The 12953-nt window shown below is 39.2% G+C and overlaps 1 protein-coding gene across 4 annotated transcripts in view; it reads right to left on the bottom strand.

Annotated features, from left to right (window-relative positions):
* Positions 1-12235, bottom strand: part of LOC106519043 (fibronectin type III domain-containing protein 5) — a 38075-nt gene extending 25840 nt beyond the window's left edge. For 2 of the 4 annotated variants that reach the window (XR_001310396.1, XR_001310397.1), the window contains exon 1: positions 11754-12231. Coding sequence is in view for 2 of the 4 variants with exons in the window: in XM_014010546.1 (XP_013866000.1) it covers positions 11754-11811 (58 nt within the window). In the remaining 2 variants the exon portion in view is untranslated. Of the gene's footprint in view, positions 1-11753 lie in introns of all 4 variants that reach the window. The other 2 variants (XM_014010546.1, XM_014010554.1) reach the window with 1 other exon arrangement.
* Positions 12236-12953: the final 718 nt, after the last annotated feature.

Raw genomic sequence — 12953 nt, 5'->3', positions numbered from 1 at the left:
GTATGTATGTATGTATGTATGTATGTATGTATGTATGTATGTATGTATGTATGTATGTATGTATGTATGTATGTATGTATGTATGCATATATGCATTGAAAGTAGAAATGTGTGGAGTAGTTGTTATGAGTAGTCAGTATCTTCCTTGGAGTAAACAACAAGAACACCCTGTCTTCTAAAAAAATTGAAACAAATAATTTCCAAAATAATTTCCATCCATTCTGTTGAGTCAGGTGTGGGCAAGTGGCGGCCCATGGGCCGTATGTGGCCTGTGGATGACTTCTGTCTGGCCCACCAAAAAAAGGCAGAAAAAATCAAATCTAAGGGCTGCTTGAAGACTACCTTTTTAAGTAAATAAAAAGTCTATTTATTTTGGGAGGTAAACTATTTTTTCACAAAAGTTAAAAGCAAACCTATGTATTTAGTCTACTTAGCAACGCTGTCTGCCATGAAGGATTTTAATACAAGTCATCACTACACAATGCACAAAGCTAAATAAAAGTTTTCTAAGTGACAAGTACATAAACAAAAGCAACTTTTTTTTATACCAGAACCACAACTAAGTCTGCACTCAAGGCGTCTTATGTCTTTGCACTTTCACTCACTAAAGTAAGTATTTATTTTTTGTTTCAAATGTTTTGTTTTCATATTTATTTGAGCATAAAGTATGTTAAGTTACTGTATATTGGTTTGATAAACAAGTATAAACTTTTTTAAAATGGCAGTTTTATATTTTAATTAGATGCTGTGCAGCTGGAAGGATTTTTGCTAACACCTATATTTGCTTTTGGACATTTGTTATGATGCTTAACCACAGCAACATGAGGGCTTGTTATAACCGGGAGCAGCTTATTAACATCTCAAAACTTCAAATAAGACCTCAGCTGCAGCCTTGATTACAGCCTCAAATCCCACATGAGTTGAAAAGGAGGCACTGCGGATGCAGACCAGGAGCAAACAGGAGAGAGGAGGAGGAAGTTCAAACCATCTCTTCCATCAATCATGATGGGCAGTGGGAGATTGTAGGGGGGCAAGCTGGATGAACTCCAAGCTCTAATAAGAACCCAGCCAGAGTTTTGGGAATGCAGTATTATGTGTTTCACTGAGACATGGCTGCAGGATTATTTCCCTGATTCCAGTGTCTCCCTGCTTTCTGACCATACGATGAACAATCCTGAGCACCCTCTTTATACTGTCATACTAAACAGAGTGTCTTCAGTCAACGCTTCTTCAGATCTGCTGTAAGACGGACCGCTACAGGAAATCCTTCCTACCGACAGCCATCAATATCTGCACAACTCTTCAAAGAAACAATGATAATAAGCTACAACAACATTTAATTTCCCTTTGGGATTAATAAAGTATTATTGAATTGAGTTGAATTTGTCGCCCCCTGGTTGTGGCCTTTTCCATCACTGAAGTTGTCCATCCCTGCTTTAAGCTTCAAAACTCTGTGAGTTGCACCCTTTATTTTTGTAGTTAGCACAAATACAGCTGGCGGCGATGCTAGCTCTGCTCATTTATAGTTAATGTACCAGGAGCTAGCATCAGGGTTTTTATTTGTTTTGTTCTGATTTTGAGTTGTAGCCTTCAGGAATGTCTTGGCTTGTGGTCTTATCTTTTCAGATGCACTCTCACAGATTTCCAGAGAGGTGAGGTAAAGGCATTTAAGGTCTCATTTTGAAGCTAAAACGTCAGGTGAATAATTGTAAGTTGCAAGCTAACACCTGTATGCTCAAGCTCTAACAACTGTCATGTTTTATGATTGATTGCTCATATTTCTGCTTAAAATACTGCACAATCTGTAAAAAATATTTTAAAACTTTCAGTTCTTTGTGCTGTTATTTGTCTCATACTCCTTCTTTGTCTACCTCCATATTGGAGAATTTTTTGCGTTTCTTTGCATTCTACATCTATTTTTTCCTGACTATTATGGACACTTGATGCAAGCCTCCCCCTCACAGATGCCTGAACTGTCTCTCTGTTKCTGTCTCTTTTTTAATTTCTGTCTCCTTCTGCCTATGTTCTCGCTGTATTTCTGAACTACATCTTTTTTGGCAGCTTCTCCATCGCCTTTGGGTAAAGCTCTCTGCCTGTGACTGACACTGCAATGGAAATGTAGTGAGGATACGGTATGACTCAGTCATCTACTATTCTTCTATTGATCAGCCTCATGCATCAGCTGGTTTACRGAGTAGGCCAGTTGCTGCTGTTAAAAGAATCAGTTTTGAACAATTTCATTTAACATTTACTAYAATATCTTTTAAAACAGTCCCAGTTTGTATATTTGTAAGGTTGTATGGTACGTCAGCGATCTCTAAGGTCCCGTCAGCCTTTGTAAACAGYGGCTCAACTCTGTCAAATAATAACACCTAAGGGTTTTTTTCTCCCTGCCCCTTTGTAGAGAAATGAGTTATTTACTCATGGGAAATGACTTTTTTTCCCCCCAACCCTGCTGGCCAAAAGTGCACCGAGGCGGAGAAGGTGCGGTTGCAAAACATCATCTTTTTATTTGACGGAGCACGCACACACTTGCGTTTCTCTAATTAAATGTCAAAAAGCTGAGTATGGAAATCAATGCAGCATTGTGCACGGAGAGAATGCAAGCCAGCTAATTCAAAAAGGCAAAAGAGCGCCGTGAGGCTGATTATTTGACAACCCCGCTGCTAATGAAATCTGCTCTCAAATTAGGAGCAACTGCCCCCCTCCTCCTTCCCTTTTCACCCCAGGCAGGGCAGTAAAATGAGATGGAGCTGATAACTCTAAAGGAGCTCACAGCTTGATTTAAGGATATGAATATGATATTAGCACTTCATAATACACCTTCTGTGTCTTTTACTTCTGACTCTCTGYAGATTCCCCCTTTTCCTGTGCCGTTTTCTCAGTCCTGAGGATGACACGAGCACAGCTGGGAGAAAAACACCTTCAGGACTGGCGTCACGGACAGGTAGATCAGGAGAMCATGAATAATACTAATAGCTCGTTTTTCCTGCATGTTTCTTCTTTTGCTACTGGCACTCTCTGGATTTCTTCTTATTAGTTCTATTATCAGCGTTACTCCTTTCATCTCAGTGCCAACATTGCGTATCAGTRACGTTTGTCTTCTTCCTCCTGTTGTTTGCACACTTGTATATTCTGATCTGCATAAGCCTGCTCTCGTGTTTTCACTCGAGGGTGACCCCTTCAACTRAATCAGGTTTCCACTCAAGTCAGAAATTTTGTAATGACTCGAAACAAGTGCATGTACTTTAAGTAAAAGTAAATGGAAAACATAAGAATTTTTTTCATAAAATTAAATCAAATAGCTCATCCTTTATTTATATCTGAAAAAAATTAATATTAGTCACGTGACTTTTTATATTCTAGCTCAAACAGCTATATATATATACAGTATATATACTGTATATTCTGATTTATGTTTTCCTTAAAACAGACAAACAAAAAACAACACATCAAATGGAAYATCAGTGGGAGTTTTTGCTYTTAATTTTTTATCACTTCCTTTTAAAACTCCTTCAGATTTTAAAACATTTGAATCAAAATACGACAATAGACGCCCAACTGCAAGAGCTTAGAGARAATGACTATTCCTGGCTTGTCTTTGTCAGACACAACAAAAGCCATCAGCATTTAGTTTAGGACTCAAATGCAYGAGCTGTCTTGAGAAAATATGTCTTCATATTGAACAGGTTCATTTGAATATACGCACAAAGAGGAGTCCCATACATCACGAGGTGTTTCTTCTACACCAACGATCAGCTCAATAAATGTATGGAAGAAAACAAATTGTGCCGCTGTTCATTGGAAAAGAGTAAAAAAAAAAAAAAACAGACAGACTTTTGTCCAGACAAAATGTGACAACATAACAGCTCATTTTACTTCATCAGCTGAGCTAAAGTTTCTAACATGATGACYGCACACAATCCTTTTTATTTTGCCTAATAGTCACATATTGGGGTATAGCATAACTTTAACAGTATGCATTTCTTACTGTAGTAATTATTTTTCCTTTTCTGAGAATCCTGAAAGTTAATAAAAGATGAGCTGKAGTCAAACACATGAGGTGAAAAACGGTTATGGATCAACTATTAGACTAAAAACTAAAAAGATCACAGCATGAATATTGTTTGTAGGTAAACATTACAGTTAAAAATCCAAGTTAGAGTTATTTTCTTTTTCTTTTTGTTAGAAACATGAAATGATTACATTAATGCAAGGTTTAAAGGATTTACTATAAATGGAATCTAGGTTTGTGATGTMTTTTTTTGTACCTGACAGGTGACAGATGGTGAAGTTAATAACTGTTCTTTGCTTGAAGGTAAAAGCGAGCACCTTTACATTCATGCCATTAATTCCCTCCTATGATGACAGCTCAGACCCTCCTTCACCTGACATAACAGACAGATGACCGTCTGCGTCAGAGGTGCTGGYGCTGCTGCGTCAGTCTGCTGGCATCGCTGCCGCATTCTCCCACGTGCTCATCATCCAAATGGTGCCAATCTGTCCTCTAATTCACATTTTCACACACTGAAAAAAATAACTTGTAAGATGTACTTGAAAAAATCCTTTAACAAATTTGCACCAACATTTGTTAGGTAAATTTAAATGCTAAAAATTCATGTAATATTTTACTCATTATTATCTAGTAAAAGTTATTAAGAATATAGTTTAAGATTTGTGAATAAATCAGGTAAATTTTACTTAATTTGCACAATTAAATTTTGTAACATATACTTGATCAAATTAAGTAAAATTTACCTGATTTAATCACAAATCTTTAACTGTTCTTAATAACTTTTACTAGATAATGATGAGTAAATAGTACTGGAACTTGTAGCATTTAAACTTACTTAACCAACATTAGTGCAAATTGTTATGAGGATTTTTTTCAAGTAAATCTTACAAGTTCTTTATAACAGTGCACATGTGTCAAGCACAAAATTGTAGCATGACACCTCACAGCTACAGAGAGAGGTGTAGCTCTTGTTGTAGTACAAGACTTCACCACCAGGTGGCAGTTTTGAAGAGCCTTTATTGGATTCTTCTTCATGAACAACACAGACAAAGGGAAACTCACAGGTCTTATTAATGACTAGGCCTTCCACTCTCACTTATGGTTACTTCTTCTGAATAGCCCTAAAATGATTTAACAACAACAAACATGAATCCTACCCACAATCCTCCACTGCAGTCACATGACAAACAGCCAAACACAGCAGAATGCTACAATATGCATTCCCTGTTCCCTGACAACTAAATATCACCTACATTATGCCATCAAACTATTGCACGCCAACAAATGTATTCAAGCAAAAGAAACCAGACAACTTATGTTTTATTTAGACCATGTCTTCTCCTCTCCTTGAAAAGTGAAGCAAGGGAATGAGGAGCAGCAGCCTTTGTGTGTGGATGCACCCTCAGTTTTAGCCCAGAAGAGAAGTTACTTAATATATTCATGTTTTTGTGCTGTCCAGAAAAAGCACTTAAATATTAAAGGTAAAAGCATTAGCATTGACTTTTTTTGTACAGTAATATATATAATATAATGCATATTGTTTATTTAGTAAATTCTAGAAGTTTAGAAATTTTGATATTTATTTGTAAAATTTAAAAGAATAATTAAATAAATGTTACTACACCCAAAAATCATCTTTTTCTGTGCACTTTTACCAAAGAAAATATTGGGAAAAAAATAAAGCTAACATCTTTGAACAAATGCTAAAGAATGTGTCTCACTCTAAAATGTAGTTCAGATAAAAACAACAAAGTAAATGACTGGTAGTGTTTGTAACTCCTGCTGCTCTTAATCCCRGTGACGCCGTCACATCGTCAAGATTTAACACGTGTGAGCCCTCACCATTAACCACAAGACCATTACTCTTTTCATCTGCTTCTCCCTAAGCCACCGGTGAGCTCTCAGAGCTCAGAGAGGCTTTATAAAGTGAAGGAGTGAGTTACGCGGTGCCAGAGGAAAGAAAACAGCAGCAGGTTGATCCAAACACTGAGCTGTACTCTCATCTTTCATTCATTCATTTCARCTTGTCAGCTGACGATAAAGAGATGTGAKAGGATYACKGACACTGAGCCAGGGGCRGTTCTRGGGGCGGGGCCACAGGGGCATTGGCCCCTGCTGAAATTTGAATGGCCCCCTGAAGTGCCCCTGTCCTGTCACTCATCTGTCCTTTGCCCAAGAGTGATGATGTTGGGTGCAGTTCTATGTCTAAACACTAGGGGCACTAATGAGCCAAATGGAAACATCCAGCATGAATCAAGCTGACAGGTCTTTTTCTTTTCTTAAAATTTGAACAATCCTGCAGAAAAAGTCTTTCAACTCACAAATGATGGCTGGATTCTCTCACATGCTGTGTGTTTGAGAGTATTTTATCTATGTACTGGAAAATGCATGTAAAATTGGTAAGGAGAATTTAATGCAAGCTGTTTAAAATTACATTACAAGTGTTTAAAAGTGTGACTAGTAAAATATACATAATATATTATACCATAACAAAAACAGCGATTTGTGTGCAAGGATGCTGAACAAATACTTGGCCCTTCTATGAATATTGTGGCCCCTTGATGGCCCCTTACTCAGAAAAATCCCAGATCCGCCACTGCACTGAGCACAAGCTCGGAAAGACAAATCACTGCTTACTGGACATTCAAAATGTAAATTAGCTTTATGTTTTGTCCTTTTTCTTTTAAGCACAAGTCCTTTCATTTGTTGAAGGAACACTAAAGTTGTAGCCATCAGACCCTTGTGATGTGCCGGATCTCATGAGCCCGGTCCGTGTTCGGAGTATGTGATGAATGTATTTGACTGCCAGAGGCACCACCGCGACAGAAAAAAGCGGGTGAAGAAATGGATGGACTTGAGAACAGCTAGCACTGAACAAACCCAGGGTGAAAAATAAAGTAAAGCTTAGAGGAAACAAAGATGATMCGGGTAGTCAAGCGTGTGCCCCAGATACCCAGCAGGTTTAAAGAACACAGATTAGAAAAGAACCAGGCCGTCGTCATTCAGAACAGTATAAATGCTCCAAAAAGCACTCAGCTGCTGTGTCAGAATCGTGACTGAAGATTACGACTCCTCGGACACAGACGATGGACTTTTTTTTTTTTGTTCATTATCAATCACTTATTATATTTGGACGTGCTGGGTGGAAACGGGAACATCCGAGCTCAGATGTTGTCTTTCTTTTTATTCTTGACGTGAATAATGTAAACAATTAATTGTAATGTTGTAGAGGAAATGCTCCTTGTGATAAACAGTTTGGGCATCTGCTCATAAGCATTCAGCATTCATAAGGAAAAAAAAGGGGGGCAACATGTCGGGTTCATGATCATTTGCTTTGAGAAATGGAAGATGGTTTTCAAACTGAGCTGCAGCCTGTAACTTCTCTGCAGATGGCTTAGTGTTTGACACATAATATACTGCTCTCTCGGAGAATACATCACCTGGCAGGTGGCTGCCAAAGTTTTCCTGCATTTATTTGGGTTGCAGCACAAAATGTGAGCTCTGGTACCAAATAAGGAAAAAAAAAAAAGGAAAAGAAACTAGTCTACAGAATAGCCCACATTTTTCTGCTTTATTATTGTTTATGAAACAAGGAGCAGCCTCAAACATTCATGTTCAGCTTATTGATTGGTTTGTTTGTTTTTTTCTTTATCTTTGTTTCCAATGAATTAAAAGAGCTCAGGTAATAATACCTGCGAGCATTCGTGGCCTCATTTGGATGCACATGTTTACGGAGCTTATTTACATTTTAAAAAGACACATTATCCTCCCGTTCTTGGCTTCTTAGATCAACCTGCTGTTAATGAGTCACTATAAATGTTCACGCATTAAAGACGTCACCGTGGTGGTAATTTATGGTGCCATTACGCATATCCTCCCCGTCGCATGGTTTCGGCCTGTTTTTATTGGTGCAGATACCGGAAAAAAAAAGAAAAAGAAAAAAAAAGTGAGACGGAAACTCAAATCTGGATAAACGAGGGATCTAAAAGGACAGTGCCTGATTTGGTCAGAATTATCATTCTGGTTCCTGAAAGTACCAGCGGTGCAGCACTTAGGTGTCCATTTAGTTTTTAAACATTTTAGTCTGGGCACATTTCACAAAGGGATTTTAATAAATGCTGTAAAGTAATGAAAAGAAATAAAGAAATAGAGAACCCCACTCTGAATCGCTGATGCACTAAACATGCTTTTATGCTTTAAACAGAAAAAAAGGTGAACGCGTCTTATTTGTTACCAGATACATAAAGTATTGTGTTTATATGATGTGCTCTGAAAGCTGCAATCATTATGAAATTATCTGTGCAGCCTAACATCCGCTTCAGGTTTCAGTCGTGGTTTATYGATTCCTTTTATGTTTGTTGTGCATCTGATCATTCTGTCTTTTTGAGCCTCTGTGTGGATTTTTGATGAGATCATATTGATTTTTATTTGTTTTATTCTTCTTGTAGTTTTTGTTTCATTTATCCTGTACTTTATTCTGTACTTTTTCCTGATCAGTTTTGCTCACCGCTCTCCCCTCACACCTGCTTCTCATTTATCATTTGCCACATCTGGCCTATTTACTATCTCGGTTTATTTATAATCCCTGTTTTTTTGTTGCTGTTGGCCAGATTACTGTTATTTGTGTTTTGTGTCTCTTCTATTAGTCCAGAGTTGCTCCAGTTTTGTTAAGTTTGGWTCCTTTCGCTTCTGCGGTGTCCTTGGTTTTGTTTTTAATGAAAAGAAATTTGGCTCTTTTCAACCGTTTTTTCTCCTGACTTCTAAATTTAAATTATTCTTGTCTTTGCTATAGATTGCAAGGAGTTGACTAAATATAAAAAACACTACACGATGATGGAACAACACAAACCGACAAGATGCGCGATTCAACCAAAAATGACAYCAAGTTGCTTTAAAGTTAAGAGAAAAATTATTATAAAGAGAAAAATACAATTTAAGTGAAAAGTGTTCAAATGTGAAGTCAGGATGTCAAAATCAAACCATTATCTATCAACAATGTTTTTAAGGAAATGATGTGGCATTCAAATCCTCTGCTTCTCTGGTGAAATAATTTTACAGGTATGAGATGAACTAAAGCAAAACTCTGTCCGAAAGCCCCGCAGCACCCAGGGGATCACAGCACCTCAGTGTAAAAACACACAAAATTTACAGACACGACAACTAAACCTCTTTATTCTCTGAAGGGAATAAAAAGTAGCAAGCTTTAACTCCACTCCATAACCTCACAACTCAGTATTTATGTGTGGCATATAGATTTAAGGCACCACAATGTCTCCAGTTCTTTATTTGTGTCTGCTATGTCTAGGAAAGTAAGGCTTAGTGTATTAAACATACTGTTTCAGCTTTACAGAACATGGAAATGCACACCTGAATTTACTGACTTCCTTCTTTATCACTAAACCTCTCATGAGAATTCAACCAGATATTTATTTATTTTAATAATCATGCCAACAAAGAAAAATATAAACAAGCAGATTGTAAACCTAAATTTCAGAGCAGGAATTACATCTGCATGGAGTGTTTRCAGATCCAACAAATCAAGGCTTTATGAAACTGGAAGAAATTTAGTGTTCAGTACGGCTGAGGTCAATATTAAAACACCAGTGTTAAATAAAATGAATTGAGGAAGGAGTAAACCATACAACCCCAGAATTCTGGAACGTGAGTGAGATTTAATCTGTCACCGAGCTGACAAGGAAAACCACACTGGCTATAACCAGGAAATGAATCCATTATATACAGAATCTTCAATGCCTGAGTTCGCCCCCTGCTGACCCACGGCTGAATCACGGGCATTCAGACAAAAACCTCACCCTAATGTTTTAAAACGGTTCACTTATGTGTTGTTTATAATTCGCACATGTATCTACTCTATTTCAATTAACACATAATAGATCAAACATTATACAAGTATTATAAAATAATGAAACCCCATACTCTGGTGTAGTTTTCTAATATCATTACTAATCTACCAATAACTAAATTTCTTCAATACAGCGAATAAAATGCAAACATTATGGATGGTCGCTGAAATACTAATTCTTGTTTGTCTGTTACCAAAATATCTCAAAAACCACTGAAAAGGTTTTAATGAGGCTAGCTGAAAGTTATCATTGGATGTAAATCTGTTATGAACTAACTTTTGGAGTCAGCCTGATTAAAGATGGTGGACACAGCTGACCTTAAACACAAAAAAATGGCTATAGCTCAGCTAATTTGACAGATAATGAGATASAGTTTGATCCTCCACAACACATGGATATGATAAAAACTCCATACAAAATTGGTAGGTGATATGCATTTCTTCAAATAACACTAGACCTATAATAAAACATAAGGCTTCAACTATTATCTTTTGTACATTCAAAATAATAAAAATCAAACACATGCAAAAAATATCAACAAGTAACTGAAGGGTTAAAAAAAAGCCACATGACAAAATAAAGCATCAACACGCATTTGTTCTATTGACAGCAAGAGAAAAAAAACYACACACAAGACAAAGAGTGAGCAATTAAATGATTAGTGTCAACAGAGTGCGAGAGCAGCAGCCTGACCATCCATCATCTGCTGGAGAGTGGGAGGATGCTGAGGCTGAGCAAAGGTGCAGGAATGATGACAGGAGGGAAGAGTGGCACTTCATCTCCTGGAGCGGTCCAGCATGTAGTTTGGGCTCTTAGAGGCGTGCTTTATGAATGTAGCTGGGAACATGTTGGGGTGGGGGTGGGGGGGGGGTGTACAGCACTCAGCCTGCATCAGTGGTGCTGTGACTGTGAGACAGGGCTGCTGTCACTCCTCAGCAGACTCATGGTCATTTATTTCCAGTGGCCAGAGGCGGTTCATTAACAGGCATTCAGAGCCAAGTCGTGAAGACATGGCGCCAGAAAATGAAACAAATCATATTAAACTTTAATGTTAACACTTTCCYTCATCTTAATGTTTTCTTGAAGCAAACATTTGGTTACTAATTACCGCGTTTATCTACAAAAAGAAGCAAAGCGACTGAAAATGGGTCAAAACTCGTTGGTCTGGCAGAAGTTTTAAATGTTTCATCATATTTTGTATAACCCATGCAAACCACTGCCAGCCCAATGTAGTCAGTTGATTCTAGCAATAGTGTTTTGTTTACGTTGAGTGCAGACCYTCATTTCAGAATATCATATCAGTGTATCAGAAAATGTAACATCATGCAATTCTGATTTTACTAAATAATCAAAAAAAGAGTTGTTCATTTAAATTCTAATTTTCAGTGGCTTTAATTCAATAAATTAGTCATTTGAACACAATTTTAACCAATCAAACTCAAGTTAAAGCACCTCAGGGCTCGTTTGGCCCAAATATGGCCCAAAACATTTATGATATATTGTTTTTTTTTTTTAACCCAGCAGTTTTTAATGAGTATTTTTTTTAAACCCCGCTTGGAATAATAAAAAAAATATCAGCAGTGAAGTATTTCCTGACAGAATGACAGTGRGTTTAAAGAGATTCAGAAGGTCAGTTTGGCTCATTAGTGTCACAGGTCAGTGCAGCCTCCACAATCATCTCCAGTTTCATGCAGCCCTCCACATTTCTTTCATTAGCTGCCTCTGTCCTGCAAACACACAATAGACTCAGCCTCCTCTCGAGCGATGGGTGAAAACACAAACACAAACCCCCCCATCAACCCCACATGCCGATGGGGATCCGGCTCAGCGGGGCAGGAAGCGATCAGCTCGGGGCAGATTCGCTCAAAACTTACCCGCCGTGACGCGAGAGACGCCGAGGCAGCCGAGGACGAGCAGGAACGATCTCTCCATGTCTCCAAAGCTCGGACGACGTGCGGTCCCATTTACTCAGGCCGGCGGGCGGGGAGAGAGGTGCATTCAGTTCATGCGTGTCGTCTGCGGCTGGAGCGGCGAGATGTGCGTGTATGTGTGTGTGCGCGCGCGCGCTTGTGCGTGACTGGAGCTTGTCTCCAGCAGCACCTCGGACAGCGCTTTTCCGCTGCACCTCCTCTTCATTCAGCAGCCACGATTGTCTTCAGAGCCAGCAAGCATCATCATCATCATCATCATCATCATCATCATCATCATCATCATCATCATCATCATCATCATCATCATCTGTCTGCGCTCCAGATCCCGCCCCTGCTCCGCACGGCACGGCACGGCACGGCACGGCACGGCTCGGCTGCAGGCAGACTTGAAACTGCACTACTAGTATAGACCCAGCGAGACCTTTTGCTTTAAAGGCAAATAAATAAGTTTCATTTTTTCCCCTCAATTCTATTAAATTAATTTAAAATCGGAACAAAAAGCGGGTCATTCTAAACGTGCTTCTCTCTCCAGCTGAAGCCCACCAGCGCCACTGACCCCCCCACCCCCCACCCACTCCACGATGCTCCAGCTCCACTTGGTGAGAATTCTCGCTGCCCACTCATTGATTTAATATGCAAACACACCTCCCCACGCAAACAAAGTCGCCTGTGCAAAGACAAACCCTCCTGGGACCAGTTCAAAACACTTTCCCACCACTTTTCACCAACAAACACGTGCCTTCTTGACTTTGGTGAGCTGATCCTCCCTTCCTCCTCCCCATCATCATCTTCCTCTCCAAAGCACCAAGAGTGCACGAGAAGCAGCGATAAAGTGTGTTACTGTACCTGGCTGGGTCCCTGCAGCGCGCGATCAAAGCTCCAAGCTCTCCGGGATGTGTGTGTGTGTGTCTGTGTGTGTGTGTGTCCCCTCAGTCCAGATACAAGCTGCTGTCCCCTAGCTGCGTCCCCAAGAAATGTTTCCTTCTCCCCGCTGTGCACCTCGGTTCATGGCTGGCTACCACGTGCTTCAGGGGTACACTGTAGGGGGGGCGGAGGGGTTATTGTTCTGTTTCCATTTCAGCATGTTGGCTCCCTCCTCTGATCTGTTTGCTTAAGAGGACACACACACACACACACACACAC

Source organism: Austrofundulus limnaeus, unplaced genomic scaffold (assembly GCF_001266775.1).
Source record: "Austrofundulus limnaeus strain Quisiro unplaced genomic scaffold, Austrofundulus_limnaeus-1.0 Scaffold2, whole genome shotgun sequence".
In the NCBI taxonomy this organism is placed as follows: Eukaryota; Metazoa; Chordata; class Actinopteri; order Cyprinodontiformes; family Rivulidae; genus Austrofundulus; species Austrofundulus limnaeus.
The sequence above is the reverse complement of the archived record's forward strand: the minus strand, read 5'-3'. Positions and strand labels throughout refer to the sequence as shown.